Source organism: Staurois parvus, unplaced genomic scaffold (genome assembly GCF_062004578.1).
Source record: "Staurois parvus isolate SC_StPar_1 unplaced genomic scaffold, SC_StPar_1.0 ptg000454l, whole genome shotgun sequence".
NCBI lineage: Eukaryota > Metazoa > Chordata > Amphibia > Anura > Ranidae > Staurois > Staurois parvus.
In genome coordinates, this window is record NW_028318250.1 from 4,305,474 (window position 1) to 4,332,421 (window position 26,948).

At 46.0% G+C, this 26,948-nt stretch overlaps 1 protein-coding gene across 1 annotated transcript in view; it reads right to left on the bottom strand.

Annotated features, from left to right (window-relative positions):
- The window catches only part of INPP5B (inositol polyphosphate-5-phosphatase B), a 176,073-nt gene extending 166,404 nt beyond the window's left edge, over window positions 1-9,669 (bottom strand). Inside the window, exons 1-2 of the mRNA XM_089688790.1 lie at window positions 9,535-9,669; window positions 7,268-7,333 (exon numbers count right to left, since the gene is read on the bottom strand). Of these exons, the coding sequence (XP_089544916.1) occupies window positions 7,268-7,333; window positions 9,535-9,658 (190 nt within the window). The 5' untranslated portion in view covers window positions 9,659-9,669. The remainder of the gene's footprint in view (window positions 1-7,267; window positions 7,334-9,534) is intronic.
- Between the last annotated feature and the right edge of the window lie 17,279 nt (window positions 9,670-26,948).

A 26,948-nucleotide genomic window follows, 5' to 3' on the forward strand; every position in this document is an offset into this window, starting at 1 on the left:
AAGTCCAGAGTCTCTCATGGGTCCCTGTACGGCCTCCCATTGCTGCTGTCTCCATCGCCACACTCTGCTGCCATGTGCCACTTTCAGGTCTCTTCACACTGCTGGTGTGTTAAATTTTTTGACATAGGGTGCAGGCAGATTACGGGCCTCACATAGCTGCTGCCAGGCCCCTAATCTGCCATGGGCCCCTATATACCGCCTCCTCATGCTGCTGCCAAGTCTAGAGTCTGTCATGGGTCCCTGTACGGCCTCCCATTGCTGCTGTCTCCATCGCCACACTCTGCTGCCATGTGCCACTTTCAGGTCTCTTCACACTGCTGGTGTGTTTAATTTTTTGACATAGGGTGCAGGCAGATTACGGGCCTCACATAGCTGCTGCCAGGCCCCTAATCTGCCATGGGCCCCTATATACCGCCTCCTCATGCTGCTGCCAAGTCTAGAGTCTGTCATGGGTCCCTGTACGGCCTCCCATTGCTGCTGTCTCCATCGCCACACTCTGCTGCCATGTGCCACTTTCAGGTCTCTTCACACTGCTGGTGTGTTAAATTTTTTGACATAGGGTGCAGGCAGATTACGGGCCTCACATAGCTGCTGCCAGGCCCCTAATCTGCCATGGGCCCCTATATACCGCCTCCTCATGCTGCTGCCAAGTCTAGAGTCTGTCATGGGTCCCTGTACGGCCTCCCATTGCTGCTGTCTCCATCGCCACACTCTGCTGCCATGTGCCACTTTCAGGTCTCTTCACACTGCTGGTGTGTTAAATTTTTTGACATAGGGTGCAGGCAGATTACGGGCCTCACATAGCTGCTGCCAGGCCCCTAATCTGCCATGGGCCCCTATATACCGCCTCCTCATGCTGCTGCCAAGTCTAGAGTCTGTCATGGGTCCCTGTACGGCCTCCCATTGCTGCTGTCTCCATCGCCACACTCTGCTGCCATGTGCCACTTTCAGGTCTCTTCACACTGCTGGTGTGTTAAATTTTTTGACATAGGGTGCAGGCAGATTACGGGCCTCACATAGCTGCTGCCAGGCCCCTAATCTGCCATGGGCCCCTATATACCGCCTCCTCATGCTGCTGCCAAGTCCAGAGTCTCTCATGGGTCCCTGTACGGCCTCCCATTGCTGCTGTCTCCATCGCCACACTCTGCTGCCATGTGCCACTTTCAGGTCTCTTCACACTGCTGGTGTGTTAAATTTTTTGACATAGGGTGCAGGCAGATTACGGGCCTCACATAGCTGCTGCCAGGCCCCTAATCTGCCATGGGCCCCTATATACCGCCTCCTCATGCTGCTGCCAAGTCTAGAGTCTGTCATGGGTCCCTGTACGGCCTCCCATTGCTGCTGTCTCCATCGCCACACTCTGCTGCCATGTGCCACTTTCAGGTCTCTTCACACTGCTGGTGTGTTAAATTTTTTGACATAGGGTGCAGGCAGATTACGGGCCTCACATAGCTGCTGCCAGGCCCCTAATCTGCCATGGGCCCCTATATACCGCCTCCTCATGCTGCTGCCAAGTCCAGAGTCTCTCATGGGTCCCTGTACGGCCTCCCATTGCTGCTGTCTCCATCGCCACACTCTGCTGCCATGTGCCACTTTCAGGTCTCTTCACACTGCTGGTGTGTTAAATTTTTTGACATAGGGTGCAGGCAGATTACGGGCCTCACATAGCTGCTGCCAGGCCCCTAATCTGCCATGGGCCCCTATATACCGCCTCCTCATGCTGCTGCCAAGTCCAGAGTCTCTCATGGGTCCCTGTACGGCCTCCCATTGCTGCTGTCTCCATCGCCACACTCTGCTGCCATGTGCCACTTTCAGGTCTCTTCACACTGCTGGTGTGTTAAATTTTTTGACATAGGGTGCAGGCAGATTACGGGCCTCACATAGCTGCTGCCAGGCCCCTAATCTGCCATGGGCCCCTATATACCGCCTCCTCATGCTGCTGCCAAGTCTAGAGTCTGTCATGGGTCCCTGTACGGCCTCCCATTGCTGCTGTCTCCATCGCCACACTCTGCTGCCATGTGCCACTTTCAGGTCTCTTCACACTGCTGGTGTGTTAAATTTTTTGACATAGGGTGCAGGCAGATTACGGGCCTCACATAGCTGCTGCCAGGCCCCTAATCTGCCATGGGCCCCTATATACCGCCTCCTCATGCTGCTGCCAAGTCCAGAGTCTCTCATGGGTCCCTGTACGGCCTCCCATTGCTGCTGTCTCCATCGCCACACTCTGCTGCCATGTGCCACTTTCAGGTCTCTTCACACTGCTGGTGTGTTAAATTTTTTGACATAGGGTGCAGGCAGATTACGGGCCTCACATAGCTGCTGCCAGGCCCCTAATCTGCCATGGGCCCCTATATACCGCCTCCTCATGCTGCTGCCAAGTCCAGAGTCTCTCATGGGTCCCTGTACGGCCTCCCATTGCTGCTGTCTCCATCGCCACACTCTGCTGCCATGTGCCACTTTCAGGTCTCTTCACACTGCTGGTGTGTTAAATTTTTTGACATAGGGTGCAGGCAGATTACGGGCCTCACATAGCTGCTGCCAGGCCCCTAATCTGCCATGGGCCCCTATATACCGCCTCCTCATGCTGCTGCCAAGTCTAGAGTCTGTCATGGGTCCCTGTACGGCCTCCCATTGCTGCTGTCTCCATCGCCACACTCTGCTGCCATGTGCCACTTTCAGGTCTCTTCACACTGCTGGTGTGTTAAATTTTTTGACATAGGGTGCAGGCAGATTACGGGCCTCACATAGCTGCTGCCAGGCCCCTAATCTGCCATGGGCCCCTATATACCGCCTCCTCATGCTGCTGCCAAGTCCAGAGTCTCTCATGGGTCCCTGTACGGCCTCCCATTGCTGCTGTCTCCATCGCCACACTCTGCTGCCATGTGCCACTTTCAGGTCTCTTCACACTGCTGGTGTGTTAAATTTTTTGACATAGGGTGCAGGCAGATTACGGGCCTCACATAGCTGCTGCCAGGCCCCTAATCTGCCATGGGCCCCTATATACCGCCTCCTCATGCTGCTGCCAAGTCTAGAGTCTGTCATGGGTCCCTGTACGGCCTCCCATTGCTGCTGTCTCCATCGCCACACTCTGCTGCCATGTGCCACTTTCAGGTCTCTTCACACTGCTGGTGTGTTAAATTTTTTGACATAGGGTGCAGGCAGATTACGGGCCTCACATAGCTGCTGCCAGGCCCCTAATCTGCCATGGGCCCCTATATACCGCCTCCTCATGCTGCTGCCAAGTCCAGAGTCTGTCATGGGTCCCTGTACGGCCTCCCATTGCTGCTGTCTCCATCGCCACACTCTGCTGCCATGTGCCACTTTCAGGTCTCTTCACACTGCTGGTGTGTTAAATTTTTTGACATAGGGTGCAGGCAGATTACGGGCCTCACATAGCTGCTGCCAGGCCCCTAATCTGCCATGGGCCCCTATATACCGCCTCCTCATGCTGCTGCCAAGTCTAGAGTCTGTCATGGGTCCCTGTACGGCCTCCCATTGCTGCTGTCTCCATCGCCACACTCTGCCATGTGCCACTTTCAGGTCTCTTCACACTGCTGGTGTGTTTAATTTTTTGACATAGGGTGCAGGCAGATTACGGGCCTCACATAGCTGCTGCCAGGCCCCTAATCTGCCATGGGCCCCTATATACCGCCTCCTCATGCTGCTGCCAAGTCCAGAGTCTGTCATGGGTCCCTGTACGGCCTCCCATTGCTGCTGTCTCCATCGCCACACTCTGCTGCCATGTGCCACTTTCAGGTCTCTTCACACTGCTGGTGTGTTAAATTTTTTGACATAGGGTGCAGGCAGATTACGGGCCTCACATAGCTGCTGCCAGGCCCCTAATCTGCCATGGGCCCCTATATACCGCCTCCTCATGCTGCTGCCAAGTCTAGAGTCTGTCATGGGTCCCTGTACGGCCTCCCATTGCTGCTGTCTCCATCGCCACACTCTGCCATGTGCCACTTTCAGGTCTCTTCACACTGCTGGTGTGTTTAATTTTTTGACATAGGGTGCAGGCAGATTACGGGCCTCACATAGCTGCTGCCAGGCCCCTAATCTGCCATGGGCCCCTATATACCGCCTCCTCATGCTGCTGCCAAGTCTAGAGTCTGTCATGGGTCCCTGTACGGCCTCCCATTGCTGCTGTCTCCATCGCCACACTCTGCTGCCATGTGCCACTTTCAGGTCTCTTCACACTGCTGGTGTGTTAAATTTTTTGACATAGGGTGCAGGCAGATTACGGGCCTCACATAGCTGCTGCCAGGCCCCTAATCTGCCATGGGCCCCTATATACCGCCTCCTCATGCTGCTGCCAAGTCTAGAGTCTGTCATGGGTCCCTGTACGGCCTCCCATTGCTGCTGTCTCCATCGCCACACTCTGCTGCCATGTGCCACTTTCAGGTCTCTTCACACTGCTGGTGTGTTAAATTTTTTGACATAGGGTGCAGGCAGATTACGGGCCTCACATAGCTGCTGCCAGGCCCCTAATCTGCCATGGGCCCCTATATACCGCCTCCTCATGCTGCTGCCAAGTCTAGAGTCTGTCATGGGTCCCTGTACGGCCTCCCATTGCTGCTGTCTCCATCGCCACACTCTGCCATGTGCCACTTTCAGGTCTCTTCACACTGCTGGTGTGTTAAATTTTTTGACATAGGGTGCTGGCAGATTACGGGCCTCCCATTGCTGCTGCCAGACATGTAATCTGCCATGGGCCCCCGTACCGACTCCTCATGCTGTGACGTTGCAACAAGGTGTAATTCAACCCTACATATGTTAGACCGCCTTTACGAACAGCTAAAGGCCATCACAGATTTCCTGATGTTAAAAGCGGATAAAGGTACTCCCTGTGTAACTTAGATGTCAGCCATTGTCAGCTCATGTGTGACACCTGCGCTTGCTCAGGCCCTTTGAGGAGGCCACGCTATTCGTGAGTCGGCAGGACTATGGGATGAATGAGGTCAAATCGGCCATGGGCCCCCGTACCGCCTGTTCACGCTGATGCTGGTCCCACAGTGTGACCTGGGTCCCTGTACGGCCTCCCATTGCTTCCACTCTGCCATGTGCCACTTTGAAATCTCCTCACACTCCTGCGGTTGTCCATTTTGTCATAGGTTGCTGGCAGATTACAGGCCTTCCATAGGTGCCACCAAGCCCCATATCGGCCATGGGCCCCCGTACCGCCTGGTCACGCTGCTGCTGGGCCCACAGTGTGACCTGGGTCCCTGTACCGCCTCCCATTGCTCCCACTCTGCCATGTGCCACTTTCAGGTCTCCTCACGCTCCTGCTGGTTTCCATTTTGTCATAGGTTGCTGTATGGCCTCCCATTGCTGCTGCCTCCACCGCCACACTGTGGCTCCAAACACTGGTTTTGGCCCCGTGACTGGCCAAAGGAGTGAAGTGTGCAGTGATTCTAAGATCGACGGCACTCATCTGCATGTCATACTGACAGACAGTATTATTTCTCTTCCCCAGCAGACTCCAAGGGCATTTAAATTAAAGGTACAGTGTTCTGCACTAATATTAAGTCTCTCTGAAGCCTAGAAACACCCTTTTTTAAGTTAAATTCACAGCGAATTTATTCGACTCGAATCGAATATTGTCCACGAATTCGCCGAATCAGTCGAATCGAATTTTTCATTTCTTCGCTCATCTCTAGTCATAATCTTTGATACTGTACCTTGCGACACGGCAAATACTGTAAAATGGCAATTTCAGTCACAGAGGCTCAGTAAGCTCTGATATTAATAGCAGCGCACGCAGGGCCGTGGATAAGGGGGTACCACCAGTACACCTGTACGGGGTCCAGGCCAGCAGGGGGGCCCAGGCAGCTGGGTGAATCAGATGTGGGCAGGGAGGGTGACTGACACTGTTGGGGGTCAGGCTGCAATTACTGGAACGGATCTACTCTATGGCTCTCTCTGCAGCATCTGAAAGCTGAATTCTTCTTGTCTCCCTCCAACTGGTTTTCATCTGCAACAGAGAGAGCCATACAGGGGATCAGTTCCAGTAATCACCCTCCCTGTGCACATCTGATTCACCCAGCTACCTGGCCCACAGTGCCGGCTTTCCTCCTCTCCTTCCCTCCGGCAGCTGTAACTGTCAGGGCTCTGAGGAAGAGGCAAGTCCTCGAAACGTGTCAGCCTATTAGATGTCTACACTCCCTATTGTGGACTGTTACTCAGCGCGATGTTGACCCAGCTGTTCTTTATGATGTGCCTTGACTTTATTGTCGTTTGTGAGTACAACACCTACTTTATTTCTTATTAAACATTTTTTATGGTAATGCACTAGGCCTGTGCGCCCTCTGTTTGTTCTTTTCTCATTCAGTATATTTGGATTCCCCGGTCTATTTGAGGGAAGCAAGGTGTGCATGTTCCAGGACATTCTTAATGTGGTTGTAGCCTGCATCGAGTCCATCCCCAAGTGCAGGAGCATTTGTGTTTACTAGTTCACAGTTTTTATAGCTGTTGACTTTTATTTTTTAACAGGGTGAGTGGAACTCCGCTTTAAGGTACAGGTAACAATCCCAACGAGAATATGTATATAAAAGTGCAGAGCTAAAAACACACAATATATTAGTAAAGTGGAACAGTAAAGTGCAGCATATATATATAACCTTGCTTCTATAGAAATTTAAGAAAACAGCAATAAAGTGTAATATAGTGAATCAATAATAATGTCCGTGATTGCATATATCAATTTAATACATGTTATCCATCCAGTGAATAATATTCCTAAAAATGTCCTTATGTTAATCATGTGCAATATTGCCAAGTGCAGAGTGTGAACGTGTGAATATTAACAAAGGGAATCCACCACCTTGAACTAATGTACTCTCACCAGAAAATATACAATGTTAGTCATCTATTATAACATGTCACATCAGGAGGTGAAGAGGCAGCCAAGGGGTTAATCCTACTGCTTCATCCGGGTAAAGATGAAAGGGGAGTCCCTTGTCCTTTTGTTATTCTAGAAAAAGAGATGGATGTTTGTCTGTGAAGGTTATATATGTATGCTGCACCTTACTGTTCCACTTTACTAATATATTGTGTGTTTTTACTTTTATATACATAATCTTTGATCTTTATCAACATCTAACCACAAATGTATCCATGATTTGCAACAGTTGACGATCCTATGAAAATCTTTGTAATTCTAACATGTAACACATGATCTAATATATACAAAACCCTAATGTTACAAGTTGTTCAGCTATTCCTTAGAATGAATTGGCACTTGAGCATAATAGTCAGCATGTAAAGGATACTACAGAGCAGTTTTCTCCTTTGTCCAAATAGTCTTGGATCGCTATTGACTGGTCCATGACTGTTTCTGGAAAATAGAATATTATTAAAAGAGGTGGTCAGAGCTCTGCAAACTCTCATCTACATTCACACATTCGCTCATGTGTTTAGCTTTTCTAAACTCTATAGAAGTGATCTGGAAAGTATAAGTCCTCCTCCACACTAGTGCGATTTCAGTTGCAAATTAGGCTGCACAGAATCAAATGACAATGGAAATCACATTCTTTTCTATGGTGCCTGTTCACATCAATGAGGGACAGCATGATGGTTTTTGCAAAAGGGTCCTGTGTTAATTGGGTGCAGTCGCAGTGCAATTTTGGCCCAATAGATTTAAAGAGGTTTATTTACTAAAGCTGGAGAGTGCAAAATCAGGTGCACTTCAGTATAGAAACCAATCAGCTTCCAGGTTTTTGTTGCCAAAGCTTAACTGAACAAGCTGAGGTTAGAAGCTGATTGGCTACCATGCACAGGCGCACCAGATTCTGAGGGAACCAGCTTTAGTAAATCTCCTCCAAAGTGTTACTAAACCCACAACAGTAATATCCGTATATGCAGTAAAGCATGCTTCATATACTCACTGTGGAACCTAAAGGGTTAATCTTCTGCATTATATAAAAATTGTGTTTGATCCTGTCTTCTCTGATCCTTCCTTTCTTCCAGTGTCCCCCTCTTATCTCCTGATAAGACATATCACATGGAAACACTGCACAAGCTCAGTTTAGTGTGTATTGCTAGAGAGGTTTTTTTTTCTCTTTGGAGAGTTCATGTGATCAGCACAGGGCCAATCAACACTGCCAAGACAGTTTTGATTGACATTTTGCTATAAAACATATGCAGTAAACAAATTTAAAAAATTCAATCATTCTGTCATAAATGTAGGCCAAAGTGTACTCTGCTACTGTACATGTGTTTGCTACAAAAAAATCACACTACGTGTAAATTAATTGGTTTACGTGAAAGTTATAGCATCTACAAATGGCAGTGTATGTACTGGAATTAAAAAAAAAAAAAAAATACTAGTAATGGCAGCGATCAGCAACTATGACAGGCATTCTGACACTGGGTGGAAACTGACTAACTGCCACTGACATCTCCAGTGACACTAATACAGTGATCAGTGCTAATAAAAAGCACTGACACTGTACTAATGACTCTGGTCAGGAAGGGGGTTAACATCTGTGGCGATCAAAGGGTTAACTGTGTGCTGTGTGTGTTTCACATTATGCGCTGTGTGCTGTTTTACTGTGTAAGCATGCTGCTATGTATTTCTCTGCTGCATGTTGGTGCTGACAGGGGAGAGAACTGTATTGTTTACATACAGACCTCTCCCCTACCAGTGTTTCTCGGCGATTGCCAGCGGGGAGTCTCTGTCCGGGACTCGGTGATCGACAGCTGTAGCCGCCAATGGCGGTGCGGGTAGGGTGGCGCCCCCTACCTGGAAATACAGATTCACACACAGATATATATATATATATATATATATATATATATATATATATGATTTTGCTCAGCCCTGTAGCAGTAGTTCTACTATAGGGCAGTTGGGAAGCGGTTAACTTGATAGTGTTTGCATTAACTTTAGTTCTGGTAAACCCAAATACAAAAATGTATCACATTGCAGCTTATCAGTTTTTGGATCTGATGGCTGCATTATTTTTCTTTTTGGCTTTTTTTCTTATTTTCACCTGTTATTTTCCAGCAGACCAGACCATTCATGCTAAGTGGGATGCAGCACCTGCACAGACGCAGCTGCCGCTCCCAGTAGTGACAGCTGTACAGCTGCTACGTCCTAACTGACATGAATAGGACTCCCTTCATAGAGATGCATTGAACACCTGTGCATCTGTGTGTAGGTAAGCCCGGCCCCTGCACAGACATGCGCTGTAGTACAGCCCTGTGAATGTGGCTTTAGCCTTGAGCTCACTGAACCTCATGAGCAGCAGTTAATCTCAGCACATGATCTTTGTACAGCACAGCAATATTAATTTCAGGCATCCAATCAAGTGCAAGGAAACCTCCCCAAAATATGAATGGATACTCAGAGCGAACACAGAATTCAGATACTAGACAATGAATCAGGCCCTACAAGTAAACAGTTATCACACTAAATACCTTTGATTTGCTGAGTATCTTTGCACTTCTTTTGACATCCTAAATACCAAATGCATCAAAATCCATACTCTTTCATACTAAGCGGTAGTGTACAGACTATTAAGAATATTTATTTACCGGTCAGATCTTTAAATAGGCAGATGGGGGCCGAGATGTTTTCCTCTTCAGGCAGGGTATGCTGGGAGGAAACATGAATAGCAGATTTGTCAGACTGAACAGTTACTCCCCGCTTGGCCTGCATTCTGCTAGGCTACGTCAGCATTCCCTTTCCCCTCCTGTCACCAGATGTTCATTGAAAAACTGCAATCTCTTTTTTCCGCTAGAGGGAACTAGAAGATTGCTAATGAACTGAGATAAAGCATCTTGTGTAACAGTGGAGATGAACTATAAATGTTTAACTAGATGGTATATTACACCAAACATAGCTCCCAGACAACAAGTAGACACATCACCTTTGTGTTGGAGAGGATGTGGAGAAAGGGGTTCAATGGCACATATATGGTGGGGTTGTCCAAAATTACAGGATTACTGGAGAGAAATAATTCATTATATTCAGGAGATATGCGGGATAATTGTACAGAGATCTCTGGAATTGTTTATTCTATAACTTTGAGCCCTCAGTGAAATTATGTAAAAACAGGGAACTTTATCATCTATTCCTCATATTCCTCATATTCCTTCTGTACTGAAATGTATTGTAATTGTACTGTCTCCCTTATATTGTAAAGCACTGTGCAAACTGTTGGCACTGTATAAATCCTGTATATTAATAATAATAATAATTAATGCTGCTAAGAGTCTGATTCCCAAGTTTTGACAGGTTCCTAAAGCACCAAAAATTAATAAATGGATAAATAGAGTTGAAAATATTTAACGGATGGAGGAGTTATGTCATATAGAGGAGAATAAAATGGAAAAATTCAGGAAAACGTGGTGTAGTTGGTTGAAATTTAAAACCTCTGAAAGATATATGGAACTGGTGGGTATTGGTGGAGAAAATTAGAAGCCAGGAGACAGTCTTAATCGTGGTTTTGAGGGAGAGCAATGTTGGAGATACAGAGACAAGTAGATAAACTTGAGAGAGGATATAGGTCAGGAAGAGGATAAGGATGGGGGAAAGGGGATGGAGGGGGAAGGGGGGAAGGATGTGGGAAGGGGGGTATTAAGGGGTATTATGGAATGGGTATATATGAATTATTTTTGTAAATATGTTGTTCTTTTTATATTGGAAAATCAAATAAAAGTTAAATTTAAAATAAAAGCATCTTGTGTAATAACTGGCAGGTGTTTTTTTTTTTTTTTTTGCTCCAGGTGAAATTTTGATGGTTATTGTGCCCTGCTATTTACTATTTTTCATAAAAATTCTGTTTTCAGAAATAAATGGCCTTGGCTGCAATTCTAGGTATCCAGTTGAACACAGAAGCATACAGGAATAGCTACTATCCTAAAAAGAGAATAAAATTAGAACTTCGGCCTAATAGGGATGTTCTGCTTTAACGCCCCCATCCTCCCTCCTCTCCTACTTTTGCAGGTCAAAAAACTTGCATGCGCCAGGGACTCAAAGACCAGTGAAGAACGGACCCGGGTGAGGATGGTGCTGGTTCCTTGGGCAGGTAAGTGTCCTTTTTTTTTAAGTCAGCAGCTACAGTATATGTAGTTTCTCACTTTTATTTTTTTTTAATTCCCTCCTCTCCCACTTTTAGAAGATTATTTTTTAGGGGGGGAGGGGGAGTGGGTACCTGACAAGACTAGGTGCCTAGGCAATTGGAGTGCAAGTTCTTCCCTTCCTCCCCTGGCCCACAACCTTCTGAGACTTGTCCCAGAAGGCTGGGGCACCATTCGCAAAACCCTGCACAGCTTGAGCATGGGTAGTGGCAAAAAACTTGCCTGCATCAGGGACCCTAAGGCCTGTGAAGAATGGGCCAGGGTGAGGACAGAGCTGGTTCATTGGACAGGTAAGTGTTCTTTTTTAAATCAGCAGCTACAGTATTTGCAGTTTCTGACTGTTAATTTTTTTTTAAATTCCCTCCTCTCCCACTTTTAGAGGGTTTTGTTTTAAGGGGGGGAGAGGGAGCGGGTACCTGACAAAACTAGGTGCCTAGGAGATTTGAGAGCACGTTCTTCCCTCCCTCCTCTGGCCCGCAACCTACTGGGAGGAAACATGAATAGCAGATTTGTCAGACTGAACAGTTACTCCCCGCTTGGCCTGCATTCTGCTAGGCTACGTCAGCATTCCCTTTCCCCTCCTGTCACCAGATGTTCATTGAAAAACTGCAATCTCTTTTTTCCGCTAGAGGGAACTAGAAGATTGCTAATGAACTGAGATAAAGCATCTTGTGTAACAGTGGAGATGAACTATAAATGTTTAACTAGATGGTATATTACACCAAACATAGCTCCCAGACAACAAGTAGACACATCAGCTTTGTGTTGGAGAGGATGTGGAGAAAGGGGTACAATGGCACATATATGGTGGGGTTATCCAAAAATACAGGATTACTGGAGAGAAATAATTCATTATATTCAGGAGATATGCGGGATAATTATACAGAGATCCCTGGAGTTATTTATTCTATAACTTTGAGCCCTCAGTGAAATTATATAAAAACAGGGAACTTTATCATCTATTCCTCATATTCCTTCTGTACTGAAATGTATTGTAATTGTACTGTCTCCCTTATATTGAAAAGCGCTGTGCAAACTGTTGGCGCTATATAAATCCTGTATATTAATAATAATAATAATTAATGCTGCTAAGAGTCTGATTCCCAAGTTTTGGCAGGTTCCTAAAGCACCAAAAATTAATAAATGGATAAATAGAGTTGAAAATATTTATAGGATGGAGGAGTTATGTCATATAGAGGAGAATAAAATGGAAAAATTCAGGAAAACGTGGTGTAGTTGGTTGAAATTTAAAACCTCTGAAAGATATATGGAACTGGTGGGTATTGGTGGAGAAAATTAGAAGCCAGGAGACAGTCTTAATCGTGGTTTTGAGGGAGAGCAATGTTGGAGATACAGAGACAAGTAGATAAACTTGAGAGAGGATATAGGTCAGGAAGAGGATGAGGATGGGGGAAAGGGGATGGAGGGGGAAGGGGGGAAGGGTGTGGGAAGGGGGGTATTAAGGGGTATTATGGAATAGGTATATATGAATTATTTTTGTAAATTTGTTGTTCTTTTTATATTGGAAAATCAAATAAAAGTTAAATTTAAAATAAAAGCATCTTGTGTAATAACTGGCAGGTGTTTTTTTTTTTTTTTTGCTCCAGGTGAAATTTTGATGGTTATTGTGCCCTGCTATTTACTATTTTTCATAAAAATTCTGTTTTCGGAAATAAATGGCCTTGGCTGCAATTCTAGGTATCCAGTTGAACACAGAAGCATACAGGAATAGCTACTATCCTAAAAAGAGAATAAAATTAGAACTTCGGCCTAATAGGGATGTTCTGCTTTAACGCCCCCATCCTCCCTCCTCTCCTACTTTTGCAGGTCAAAAAACTTGCATGCGCCAGGGACTCAAAGACCGGTGAAGAACGGACCCGGGTGAGGATGGTGCTGGTTCCTTGGGCAGGTAAGTGTCCTTTTTTTTTAAGTCAGCAGCTACAGTATATGTAGTTTCTCACTTTTATTTTTTTTTTATTCCCTCCTCTCCCACTTTTAGAAGATTATTTTTTAGGGGGGGAGGGGGAGTGGGTACCTGACAAGACTAGGTGCCTAGGCAATTGGAGTGCAAGTTCTTCCCTTCCTCCCCTGGCCCACAACCTTCTGAGACTTGTCCCAGAAGGCTGGGGCACCATTCGCAAAACCCTGCACAGCTTGAGCATGGGTAGTGGCGAAAAACTTGCCTGCATCAGGGACCCTAAGGCCTGTGAAGAATGGGCCAGGGTGAGGACAGAGCTGGTTCATTGGACAGGTAAGTGTTCTTTTTTAAATCAGCAGCTACAGTATTTGCAGTTTCTGACTTTTAATTTTTTTTTAAATTCCCTCCTCTCCCACTTTTAGAGGGTTTTGTTTTAAGGGGGGGAGAGGGAGCGGGTACCTGACAAAACTAGGTGCCTAGGAGATTTGAGAGCACGTTCTTCCCTCCCTCCTCTGGCCCGCAACCTACTGGGACTTGTCACAGGACCCAGAAGGCTGGGGCACCATTCACAAAGCCCAGCACAGCTTGAGCATGGGTAGTGGCGAAAAACTTGCCTGCGCCAGGGACCCTAAGGCCTGTGAAGAATGGACCCGGGTGAGGATGGCACTGGTTCCTTGGGCAAGTAAGTGTCCTTTCTTTTTAAGTCAGCAGCCACAGTATTTGTAGTTTCTGACTTTACTTTTTTTTTTTCCTAAGACTGAAGATCTTCTTCAACCATGTGTTTGGGATGGAAGTAATGACATGCAAATCTTTATGCTGTGTTGTACCTTCTGTTAGAAGTTTCCTTCAAATTGGATTTTATAGAGTTAGCACATATGGACATTATGCCAGAATATGAGCAATGTAGTAAAATAAACTTTACAAATCCCACAGCAGTGTTTACATACAATTTTAACATGAGGCCAAATGGGAAAAATCTCCACGGTCAGATTGAGAAGAAATAAACTTTTGGAAAAATAAGTTAAAATGGTGTGTATGCCATTTAAGGTAACATGGTATATGTTATAAGGTGAAATCCGCCTCCTGTAATACAGCGTCTATGAATGGCAGAGCTGGGTGGAGAGGGAAGGCATTGTCACACTCTCTTGATAAGTGTCTTTGGCGTCCCTTAATCCTATTGATCCCCGCTGCACCAGAAGATTATGGCAGAGGGGTTGCATGGACAGAGGAGGATTTCACCTAATGGAAGAGGCATCAGCACAAGGGACACACCCTACTGATTGTAAGTTATACCCCTTGTACTGATTTTTGTGTTTTTTATTTTGGCTGTACTTAGGGTTTAATATTATTATCACACCCTTAGGACATCTGGGTCCCACTGGAAGCCTGGCTGAAAAACAGAGTTGTAACTCCCCATGTCCTGCCATAATGCTAAGATGTGAAAAATGTTGGTTTGTACTCCTGTAATGCTGGGAGTGAACATCCAAAGGTCTTCACATCGTAGAAACAAGGCAGGACGTGCACAGCTTTTGATATCTATTAGGGCCCCTTGACTGCATAAGCTATTGTTTGAAAAAGGTGAACTTAACCCTCAAGTCTTCTTTTTCTTCTCTCATGTAGATTTTCTTCTTCTTCTGTGATACAATTTACAACAAAAGCCAGAAAGTATCGGTCTGGTCTCATTGGCTCTGATGTGTTGTGTTCCTGTGGCATCGCAAATGAGTAAATTATCATCAGGACCAAGACCTTTATATCAGAATTGCAGTTATTCTCTGTTGTTTTACCCCTGCCATGGTAAGAATTATGTTGTGAAAGTGAAATTTTGCCCATGATAAAGAAGGAGTAGTCTGTGCTGTAGTTTCTCCAGTATAAAATGACATGGTGTATTTCTGTTGGTCTTTAAGAGACTATATATTCCTATGGGAAACTGCAATTTGGGCGCTGTCTATGGCTTTTCCATTGTCTTTTGAACTATATAAAAAGGGTACTGGTAGTAAGGGGGTTGGCACATGATAAAGTAGAATTACTTTAATGGGAGATGTGAATCTGTCACCTGGCAGATCAGAAATATAAATATTCCATTTTCCTGGGCTAGAAGTACAAGAATCTATTAATGTTTTATCTTTCGAAATATCTCATATAGGTTTTGGGGTTTTATTTTATTGGGAAGTCAGCAGATACCTTTCAGGTCTCACTGGCTTCACTGATCTGCATTGCTTACAATCAGGGGTGTATTTACCACAAGGCAAACAAGGCACTAACCTAGGGCGGCATTTTTCAGGGGTACAACACCTCCCCCCAGAAGAAAGGATGAAAAAAGGGACACCTGTGCCATGGGAACCAGGTGGGATCCGAGAGAGGCTGCATGCTGCTTGATGGTGTATGTAGAGCCCGACTCTCGTTCCCGGGGATGTCTGGAGCTGTGAAGATGAGTGTCTCTCTCTATTGCGGGGCGGGGGGGGGGGTTAGGGTAGTGGAAGGCTCTCCCAGATGGGGGGTAGGGGTGTTGTTGGTCAATGTCAGGCTGGGGGTTGGCGTCCGTGGGGGCAAACGATTTTTGTGTTGCCTAGGGCAGCACAAAGCCTAAATACACCACTGCTTACAATGACACCCCAGTGTAATGATATTTTAGAATACAAGTATATAATCATATCAAGAAATCAATGTGTCATGCATAGTCAGTACCTGGACCTGTAAGCAGAACTGATGGTGTCCACCTGTTACTTTACTGAAAGCAAGGGATGTCCTTTTATTTTTTTCATCTGCTGTACGTACCAAGATAGTGTCGTGCCAGAGGTATTACCTACCTTGTCCTGAAAGGCAATTGCAGATTGTTTTTTTCCAGCTTTCCACATTGAAACTATTGTTATTATACAGGAAAGAAAGGCCTAATTGTAGAGCTCATCCTTAGAAGCACATCAGAGGTAGAGCCCAGAGTGAGAGTGCAAGTGAACTATCCATGTATTAGGAGTTTGTTCAATATACTACTCGTATTACTGAACAGAAGTGTGGCCCCAAGATTGAGTAGCTGTGGGGATAATTATCTGGAACAGAGCATTCCCTTTGTTTTCACATTATATATTTGTTGTACATAGTATACATGCATGTGTCTTACGTTGCATATGGAAACAATGCACTATAATTTGGTCAAAATAATCATTTTATGTAGCAAACCACCGAAGCAGCAGAGCAGAGAATAATTACAAATGCTCACTGTCCAACACCTGATCCATTTTCTACCTGACACATCCATACTGTTGAGCTTATTAAAATTTTAAGAGGATAGGATATGGAGGTGTTATTGTAAATTCATACAGCTAGGTATTCAAGGCCGCTATAGTGGTTGATGCTTTGACTTAATCTGTGGCTAAATAACTGCAAATGCACTTTATTCTCCCTGCGGACCCCCTTTTTTTCTTTCCAGTTTTTATTCAGTGCAGATTTGCATACTTCTCTTTTAATATTTTATTTCCCCCTTTTTATTTTATTTATAGAACTGTTAGAGTATGGTTCTCTATGTACTAGCAAATAGTTTTCAGAGTATATTTTGTAATTTTTCATATAGTCTGGTTTTCCATCAATCTGGTTCCTTTAATTCCCCTCCCCAGATAAAGCTGTTATGAATCCATAGCTGGGAGCTGGCAGGCTTGATAAAGGGGCAGGGGCTCTGAAACACGTTGCCTGTTTTTCCATTGACTTCTCTCCTCCATGTGCATTTTCATCTGCTGCAGACACTGCTTCTTTTGGAAGCTGAGCAGGTACAGTGCACCAGTGCTGGCTTCAGGTGTGATAGCTTGCCAACTCCATATAAGACTGCAGGACAGTTTTCTGGCAGTACTGAGCCAAAGATCATCATATTTGCCTTCTAATACCAGTCATATGAGTGGATACTGTTTTTGTTGTTCAAACAATTTACTCACAACTAACACATTCCTGCACCCTTTTGTTTTGTCTTCACTCTAATCTAATGTAATGTGACGACCTGCCTAAACAATCTTTTCAATCAATCAGATATTTCCTTGCTCTAATGATTTCATCTTGTATGGCCAGTTTTAGGGTGTGGTTTATTTGTCAGTGTGTATTGTTCTCTTTGACCTTTTTAAATTTACCATTTTGCAGACTCTGCTCATGCAGTGTTTGCCTGATCTCACCAGTGACCTTTGGCTATGACTATGCTGCATTTATTGGCTTTGATGCAGTTGTTTTATGAGATAACAACTCCTGGTATTATGATTCTGCCTCACTTTTTGTTACAGCCTACACCCAACTGGTTTGACCTTCCTTGTATATGGTTTGACCTCATGGCTTAGTTTTTGTGGTTCTATCTTGGACAGACTGACCTTCTACTCATCTCATGCCTCATCCATGCTGGGCCATTCTTCCCAGACTCCATAAGCCATCATACCCATCATACACTCGAGTACAGGTGTTTTAGCTACAAGTAGGTTTTTAATTCTGTTCTGTTATTTTCCAGACTTACAAATCTGTCTTAGACAGCATACCTCACTTACCTCTGCAGCAGTTGAGTAATACATCTTGGTTAAAGGGCGCCTGTAATGTGCTCCTGTAGGGCCATGCAACAGACTCACTTTAATAGTGGACCCCACCGTTGCATATATATTTATCATCCCTTCAGTCCCTGCTGATCTGTTTGCCTGGGAAAGCATGTGACCCAACCCTTCTTCCTCCCAAGTGTCAGTTCTGGAGCTTGGCAACTGGCTGCATAGGTACCCAATAAATAATGTGCATTTAAAGATATGTATGTGGATTAGAGAAAACCAATCCACCAGGGTGAATTTGGCACCTTGCCTGGTTGCCATCTTAGGGTTGCACATCTTGGGAGGTTCCCTCCTGTGTTGGTGGGGATGTGACATAGTCGGGAATGGGTTCTGTATCTCCGATGCAATGTATTTTAACTTTTTATGTCTCTTGATCTACAATAAAGAATAATTTGAGGGAAGCCTTATTGGTGTGTAGCCTACTTTCTTTTTCTTTTGTTTTTTTTCTGTATTGCTTTAGGCAACATCCTACCAGCTACATCTGGTGGCACCTCACCATATTTCACATATTTGGTGGACTCCCCGGCCTCTTTTTCTTTTTGTATTGTATGTGGATTAGTCATTTACTAGCCACAACTGAACTAATGCATACTGGTACTACTAAACTTGATCTGGACATCTAGGCTTCAGGGACCTCACCCCAAACTTTGAGAAAAAAATATAGTTTTTTATGGTGTTTTTATTTTTCACTCATAGTTTGGGGTTTGGTGCTTTAAATAAATTTCCACTGTGTTTTCTCTTTGTTTCTATATTTTCATCTTTTATCAATTTTCATATTTCTACTTGTTCTGCTTCTTCTATAAAATGTTAGGCACTTGGGTTGGTTTCTTTTTTTTCCTATGTGTAGTTTGAGACCACCCCTAATTATTCAGGTCTGTATTGAGGGGATAACTTTATTTACATATATGGATCATCTATGTTTGAAAAAAAATTCTTCTCACTAGCAACAGAATATTAGCATTGTAGAACCAAGTCTACAAGTGTGGTATTCTTTTTTGGATCTCTTCACATGTTTATATGATACATGCTATATGATATTATGTTTCATAGTGTGGGGATGTGTTGTTGGGTATCTGTTTTTACCACTTTTTTGGTGGGTATAGGATTCTGTATAGGGAGGTTTTCTATTTATTTTTTTTTCTTTTAGTTGAACTAGATGGTCTTTTTCAACCTGGCTTAATATGCAACAAGTAGGCTAAATAGACATACTTGAGCCACATTCCTCACAGATGCCATGCCAGTTTTACCTGCATTTCTTGGGAATTGTCAGAATACACTACAAAAGGGCCATTGGACAGGTAACTTAGTTTTATCGAACAAATCTTTGCATTCTGGAACAATAAATTGAATTTGGAGCTCAGGGTGTCCTGGTCTTCTACTTTGCTACATTGAATACATTCTCAGTCAAAATCAGAAACAACCATGCAGCAAGAAAAGTAAAGTCAGAAATCATTTCCATAATTGTTCCAGGTCAAGGATAAGGGGATCACCACGAGATACCAGTCAACAACCATTTTCAGAAGGAGCCAAGAGCAGCTTTCATATTCTCTCAGTATACTTTTCTTGTAGAAAACAATCAAACCGCTGATTAGATTCAGTCCATCAAATATAGGGTGTAATGGTCATGCATATTTGGCACCTGAATAGCTGTTTGGGTAGCAGTCATTTTGTTCACGTCATAAGTCTCCTTTGCCATTTTGTCATAAGAAGGCATAGTGCAGTGATCTTTTCCTCTCTCCCCTTTCCTCCTTTCAGCTCATACAATCCACAAACTGTTAGCTGTTGTGAGACAAGCCTTATCAGTCTGTAATAGGACTAGCAGGATCATAAAAGTGTCTGACTTAGCCGCTTCAGTGACCAGAAAGTTACCAGACGTTGGGTCATAAATACCTTATCCTGATTCCATAGAACACGCATATCTGTCTCTCGATCCATCATCATCATATGTTGTAACTTCTGAAATTATGACAGTATCACAAGAATAAAGTCATGCTTCCCTTCATCAGTTATTGGCTAGCATTTTTAACCTAAACACCCCTGTGCTAGGAGGTACCAGAATGGATTAGGCCTCTTCACCCTTCCTGAGATATAGATATCCGAGACCTGTCATATGTATATCCAATTCAAAGGTAATATCATGCTGGACAATATTCTGGACATTAGCAGTCTGTAAACGGTAGGCATTCAGAAATATGAATACTTATAGTAAGCTGTATTTGCGACTTGGTCATAAATGTGGTGACCTCCCAGGAACCACCCCTTAAACCGGGGGGATTGGTCAGATAGTCTCTGTCAACACCCCTTTGATACCACAGGAAAAGGGAATGCCAGGATATTTTGACAGCTTTTGTATACAATCAAACAGGTAAAATCTGTCAAGTTATGGGAGCCAATAACACCTTGTCCACCCTTGACTGAACTCTGCTAAAACCAAGTGTGGCAGGCGTACACCCAGAGATGGATGCGGTTCAACCATTTTGGCTTCAACCTCCATCTTGGCAAAGGGGTTAACCATCCTGACAAACATATTTCCCCCTCATTCTCCCCTCTGTTAATTCACAGGGACATATGTGTGTTGGAAGTGTCACAGGAGGCCAGAGCCCAGCAGGGGGCTACGAGCTATAAGACCCCCAAGGGAGCTGGGGCCTAGCTGTCCAAAGAACCTCTAAAAAGATAACGCAAGCCTTCCCAGGAGTTCAAGGCATTCCAGAGAGGCAGGAAACCAGATAACCTTTTTAAAAGTCCATTTTCCCCTATGTCTCATATCTTGGAATATGAGAGATTTACATAAAAACCAGGCAAGAGAAGACGAACAGTTTGATAGGTCACTCTCCTTGGCTGGAATACATAGGAAATCAGAAAAGTAGATCTCGTGAACCATTCAGTGTAGAATTTCATATTTAATCAATCCTCAGACGTGTCTGCATAATAATCTACCCACTGGTGGAGTGTCAATTGTGCATATGAAAAGTTATGAGCCAAAATATGAACTACAATAGATTTTGGCTCTAGTTTAGGTCTACTCCAGACCTTCCCACCCTAAACAGGGTATTGGTCCTTGACTTCAGAGACGCCCCCTCTGTATAACCAGCCTGCGGTGACCAGGTTAAACAGACGATTATCTCAACCATTATAGTGTTATAGCTGATATTGCCGAGTTTCCTCTTTCTCTGTACAAAAAAGAGGTGGTGGCAGTGTGAAGGGTTAATTGTGTAATTAACCTGACCCAGTAACATTGTTGTGCAGGGTACAGCTGGGTGTGGCATTGTTACGCACATGACATCGCGGTTTTAGATTGGCTAGTCCTTCGGTCACGAGTTTGGTGAGAAGGGCTGGGGTCTGATGCCACGTTCGTCACATATTGGTGGCAGTGATTGTGGGATCGTCACATATTGGTGGCAGCGATTGTGGGATCGTCACATATTGGTGGCAGCAATCTTGCTTCCTTCACATATTGTCTGGCAGCGTACGTGGGATAGTTGCATTAAGAGCTTCAGTGCAGTGTTAAAAATTTGCTTTGGATTGTAACCTTTGTGGAAACAGTCCTTAGAAACAAGCGGTGCATATTTGCTATATATATATATATATAGAGAGAGAGAGAGAGAGAGAGAGACATATAGCAACAGCTCCTTCCTTTTTCTACTTTCTATTCTATCTTTGCTTGCAATTATGCCTGGTGACGCAGAATACAAGAATACAAGAAAATGAGCAAAAGTGATTTACGTGCTGAGAGAAAAGCTGCAGAATGCCAGGCAGAGGTGGCCAGAGAGGCTGTGGAACGCTAGGCAGTGGCAAACAGAGCAGAATGCCAGACAGCGGCTGAAGGAGAGGCTGTGGAACCCCAGGCAGCAGCGGCCAGAGAGGCTGTGGAGCGCCAGGCAGCGGCGGACAGAATGGAACACCAGGCAGCGGCTGAGAGAGAGGCGGTGCAGAGGGAAGCCGATCATCGGCACAAACTGCAGATGGTGAGGCTCCAGCAGCGACAGGTTCAGAACCTCTGGTCCTTAGAGCACAAGGACGCCTCTCTGACCGGAGGCCCAGCAGCCAAATTTCCAGCAATTAAACAAGGCGGTGACATTGACACGTATCTACTGTCATTTGAAAAAACTTGCCGTCAGTACCAGCTGCCCCAAGCACAATGGGCTCGGTACCTGAGGCCAGGGCTACGAGGCAAGGCCCTGGATGCGTATATCGAGTTGTCAGTGGAGCAGGACGACAATTACGAAGCTCTAAAAGAAGCCATTTTCCGGGAGTACCAGATGACCCAGGAAATGTACTGCAAGCGGTTTAGGTCCTCGCAAAAGAGACCTGAGGACTCTTACATGGATATGGTAGATCGCTTACGCTCCACATTCCGGCAGTGGACCAGAGAACTGAACGCTGACTCCTATGAGTCTTTAGAGGATCTCATGATACGAGATCAATTCCTGCATATCTGCCCGGCAGACGTCAGACAGTTTGTACTGGAGGGAGAACCCGCATCTGCCGACGCGGCAGCTGATTTGGCAGATACCTACGTTCATACGCGGGTGTCTGACCCTTGCAAGGCTCCTCTGAACGGCTGGAAAGGAGGGAAATCGCCCCTAGCAACCCCCCCTACGTCGGTGAATCAAGCTTGCCTTCCGTCCACACCTGCAGCACTTGGAGCCAAGCCATCCCTGCCTGGCAACCACAGATGCTTCACCTGTGGGAAAGACGGACATCTCAGGACGCAGTGTCCTGAGCAGAAGCAGACGACATCATCTGGCCAGCCGGCCAGCCACTCTTCTTCCGTGCTGTTTGTCCGCATGAAGATGCGGGTAACCCCCGCCAACTTGCAGCTAGTCACTGTGGGCAACCGGTCTGTAACTGGTTTCCGGGACACCGGGGCAGAAGTCACCTTGATCCGGCCAGAGGTGATTGAGCAAAGGAACCTCATCCCAGGAAAGTTCCTTACCCTCACAGGAGTTCACGCATACCCTGGGCAAAGGTATTCATTGATTGGGGTGCGGGAAGGGGGATGAGGGAGATGAGGGTCTCGGATGAAATTCCCACACCTGTTTTGTTGGGTGCTGATCTAGGCACTCTTGTGCCTTATGCCCCTGCCGAGAATACCCGGAAGGGCCCCCTGGAACTCTCTGGACCTGCCAAGGTACTGTGTGCAGATGTTGGGGTAATGTCTGGGCAACCTCTGGATGGACAGAGGGAGGGGGCTGGGAATGAAGCGGGGCTACTGGATTCTCCATTAGCTGGAGAATGAGAAGAAATCCCCTTGCCTGGGGAGGTATCGGACTCATGTGTCATTGATGTTATAAATGTGACTGTTGACAATGACAATGATAATGATGACGATGATGGTAATGTCAGTAATGTTGATGATAATGTTGGTAATGCTAATGATGATGATGGTCCTGATAAAACAAATGATGCATTTTCATTGTTGGGGGTCAACCACAGTGCTGTGAAGGGGGCAGAGGTACAATCTCTGGGGGCTGAGCAAAGGGATAGTCTGGATAGGCCTGTTCCTTGCCCAGGCCCAAAAGATTGTGCCTTGATAAGTGCCCAGCCGTTGGCCTTGCATGGTACTGGGCAGCTGCCTGGGACTTGTAGTTCCACGCATAAGGCAGCACTGAAAAGCGATCCACAAAGGAACTTCAGAGGCCAGTTAGCTGTGAGCTGCCCTGCTGAGAAGCGTAAACAACAGCCGGCTGGGCCTTGTAGTTCCACCTGTAAGGCAGCCCTGGAGAGCCATTTATATGGGGATTTCAGCCTCTGGCTAGATGTGAGCTTCCCAGCTGGGAAGAGTAAACAAAGGCCTGACAGGGAGGATGGAATGAATGGCCTATCCGCAGGGGGCTGGGAGCCTGAAAGCATGTCATCTGATCTGATCTGTCTTGGTGTGTCATCAGGCAGACAAACCTGTGTCCTAGGCAGTGACAACACACCTGGATTGGAAGTGAAAGGGACATCATTGGAGCTGATCAGCGCAACTCAGAGAGGGGGCTGCGGCCCTCAGCTCCAATCACCTCTCCTTTCCATTCAGGTACAGGAGCTGCTGGAAATGCCTATGATTGATGGTGTCTGGGTTCTGGGAAACCCGGGCAGAGCTCACCGTGTGGTTCAGGAGGTAGACGGCAGAATACATGCCTCCCTCCTGCCTTCTGCCAACCTTATCTCCCAGGAGGTGCAGGCTGAATGGGCCAAAGAGACAGAGGGAATGGCGCAGTCCGGAATCCAGGGGTCAGCTAGAGTCTGGGCATCCCCGGTAGTCTTGATCCCCAAACAGGATCAGATGACCAGGCTTTTTGAGGACCTTGGAAAACTGAGCGCCAGCCCTGTGGGTGTGGCACACCCCATGCCCAGGGGCCACGAGGTAATGAAGCATCCGGAAGGTGCCCGCTGTTTAACCATCATGGACCTGAGCAGGGGGTATGGGCCACCATCTCTAACCCAAGAGGCTCAGGACGATCCAGCCTTCACTACCCCATGTGGCTTGCCTGAATTCGCAGGAAAGCTAGTTGGGGTTGAGAATGCACCAACTGTCTCTCCAGGGGTCAGGAATGACCTGCAATGCAGAGTGGAACTGGATGCATGTCAGGGATGTGGGTGTGACCAGAAGTGTGTGGACTGACACAGGGAAACGCAAGCTTCAGATATGGTATAAATAAGACAATTTATTAAGACTAACAATACAAACATAAACGCAGTGCACCAAACCCCAAGCTAACACAAATACATACAACAAGGTGAAACAAACCCAAACCTAAACTGATATAGATACACAGGTACATACACATATAGAGCACAACGTAGTTAGGCAGGCCGGGTCGATAACTATCGGGCAGGTAGGTACAGGAGGAGCAGGCGGAGAGTAGTAAGGTCACGAGCCGGGTACAGCAACTAACAGACAGGTAGGTACAGGGGGTCAGGCAGAGAATGGTCAGGGTCACAAGCCAGGGATCAAACAGGAGAAGTCAGCAGAGGTCAGGATCAGACAGGGTCGGCAACAAGTCAGGCAGAAACAGGAACAGGAATGCCGGTTACAAGATACAGGGGCCCATGGAAAAACACACACCAAGGCACAGACTGCAGGTCTGGCCATCCCTTAAATACACCACCTGCAATCAGCCCCAGGTGATGGCTAATTGCCGAAGTGAACCTCTGGTTGTTGAGAGCACCCGCTGGCCAGCCCTGGTACTGCAGCCCACAAGGCAGGTGAGTCCCTCCACTATTGGCAAGTCCATTCCTGACAGTGCAGTTGCCAACTGTAGGGGCCTTGTGGTGTTCGGCCCTGTCTGGGAACTTGAGCCCCTGTCACTAGTCAGGAACCAACTACCCGTGCCTAGTCTGACAGTCGAGAAGGATAACTGTCAGAGGGGCATGTCAGTGGTTCCACTTTGGGAACCACCGATAGGAAGATACCCCCAGAGGTCTGGGCATGGGGAGACTGAGGCAGTTGTGGCCTGGCCTACTCCCCAGCCCAAAAAGCAGGTTACGTCAGTCGTGGGTGCAGCTGGCTATGGTAAGACACCTGGGTGCAACTATCCTGGCTCAGCTGGACCTGTGACTGACCTGGCAGACAGGAAACTGGCGGAACTGGTGTCCTGGATGCTAGCAGGTAAAGAGGACTGTTCATCTTGGATGAAGGTACCTGTGGAAACATCTGGCAGGCGAGTTCCAGAATTTGTTGTGGTGCACACAGGTGCTACTACCTTCAGGCCAGATGTAGTCCTAGGCCTGAGGACGAAGATGGAAGAGGGAAATCTCCTTCTCTACCTTGACAAGAAGCTACATATCAATATGTTAGCAGATGACACCCCTGAGCCGAAGTGTTTTGTGAACAGGTGGGCACCCCGGCAGTTGCCACGATATCCGAATAGTCACAGCCGACTGGGGCTCACCCGTGACCACTTACGTGGTCGGCACAGCAGTGTTGCCGGGGAGAACAGCTTCCTTGTCACAAGGAACTAGGTTCTCCTGCAGTGCAGTGGTACCAGGTCAACCCAAGGTAAACCTCTGGGCAGAGGTCGGTTGCGTCAGGAGGGAAATTCTAGTTCCCTCCCATGCAACCACCTGAGGGGGGAGGTGTGGCAGGCGTACACCCAGAGATGGACGCGGTTCAATCATTTTGGCTTCAACCTCCATCTTGGCAAAGGGGTTAACCATCCTGATAAACATATTTCCCCCTCATTCTCCCCCTTCCCTCTCTGTTAATTCACAGGGACATATGTGTGTTGGAAGTGTCACAGGAGGCCTAAGCCCAGCAGGGGGCTATGAGCTATAAGACCCCCAAGGGAGCTGGGGCCTAGCTGTCCAAAGAACCTGTGCAACCTAGCACCTCGTAAAAAGATAACGCAAACCTTCCCAGGAGTTCAAGGCATTCCAGAGAAGCAGGAAACCAGATAACCTTTTTAAAAATCCATTTTTTCCCTATGTCTCATATCTTGGAATATGAGAGACTTACATAAAAACCAGGCATATCTTCAGATTGGCCAAGAGAAGACGAACAGTTTGGTAGGTCACTCTCCTTGGCTGGAATACATAGGAAAGCAGAAAAGTAGATCTCGTGAACCATTCAGTGTAGAATTTCATATTTAATATCTAATCAATCCTCAGATGTGTCTGCATAATAATCTCCCCGCAGGCGGAGTGTCACTTGTGCATATGAAAAGTTGTGAGCCAAAATATGAACTTAAAGAGATGTGGGCTCTAGTTTATGTCTACGGCCAGACCTTCCCGCCCTAAACGGGGTATTGGTCCTTGACTTCAGAGACACCCCCTGCTGGGGAACTACAAATTGGGTTATCAGGCCTAAGAAAAGTTAAGTTGAAGAAGTCTCCCATTTTAACATCAGAACCACCTGGGGAAACCCGTGCCCTTTTGCTCTGAAACTTGATCTGCAAACCCAAGGCTGACTGGCAAGTACTTTAACCCTTTAACCTCCTTCTGTTACCTCTTCGCTGTGCTGTTGTTCTCTGCATATTTATATATATATTGGTTACATCTTTTTTCTGTAAATATTTTTATTGTACCCTTTTTGACCTTTTAGTAATAAATCTTTCCTTCTGAAAGTATTGAACTGTTTCTATAGCTCTTAATTGCAATTTACGAATTCCTGCCTCTAAAAAGAACGCTACTGTGTTTGTTTAACCCTCTTTATAACCAGCCTGCGGTGACAGACGATTATCTCAACCATTATAGTGTTATAGCTGATATTGCCGAGTTTCCTCTTTCTTTGTACAAAAGGAGGTGGTAGCAGTGTGAAGGGTTAATTGCATAATTAACCTGACCCAGTAACAATCGCTCGGGCTGTTGGTACATAGATTGTGGTCCAATTAGCCGGAAAATCGTTGTGCAGGGTACAGCTGGGTGTGGCATTGTTACGCACATGACATCGCGGTTTTAGATTG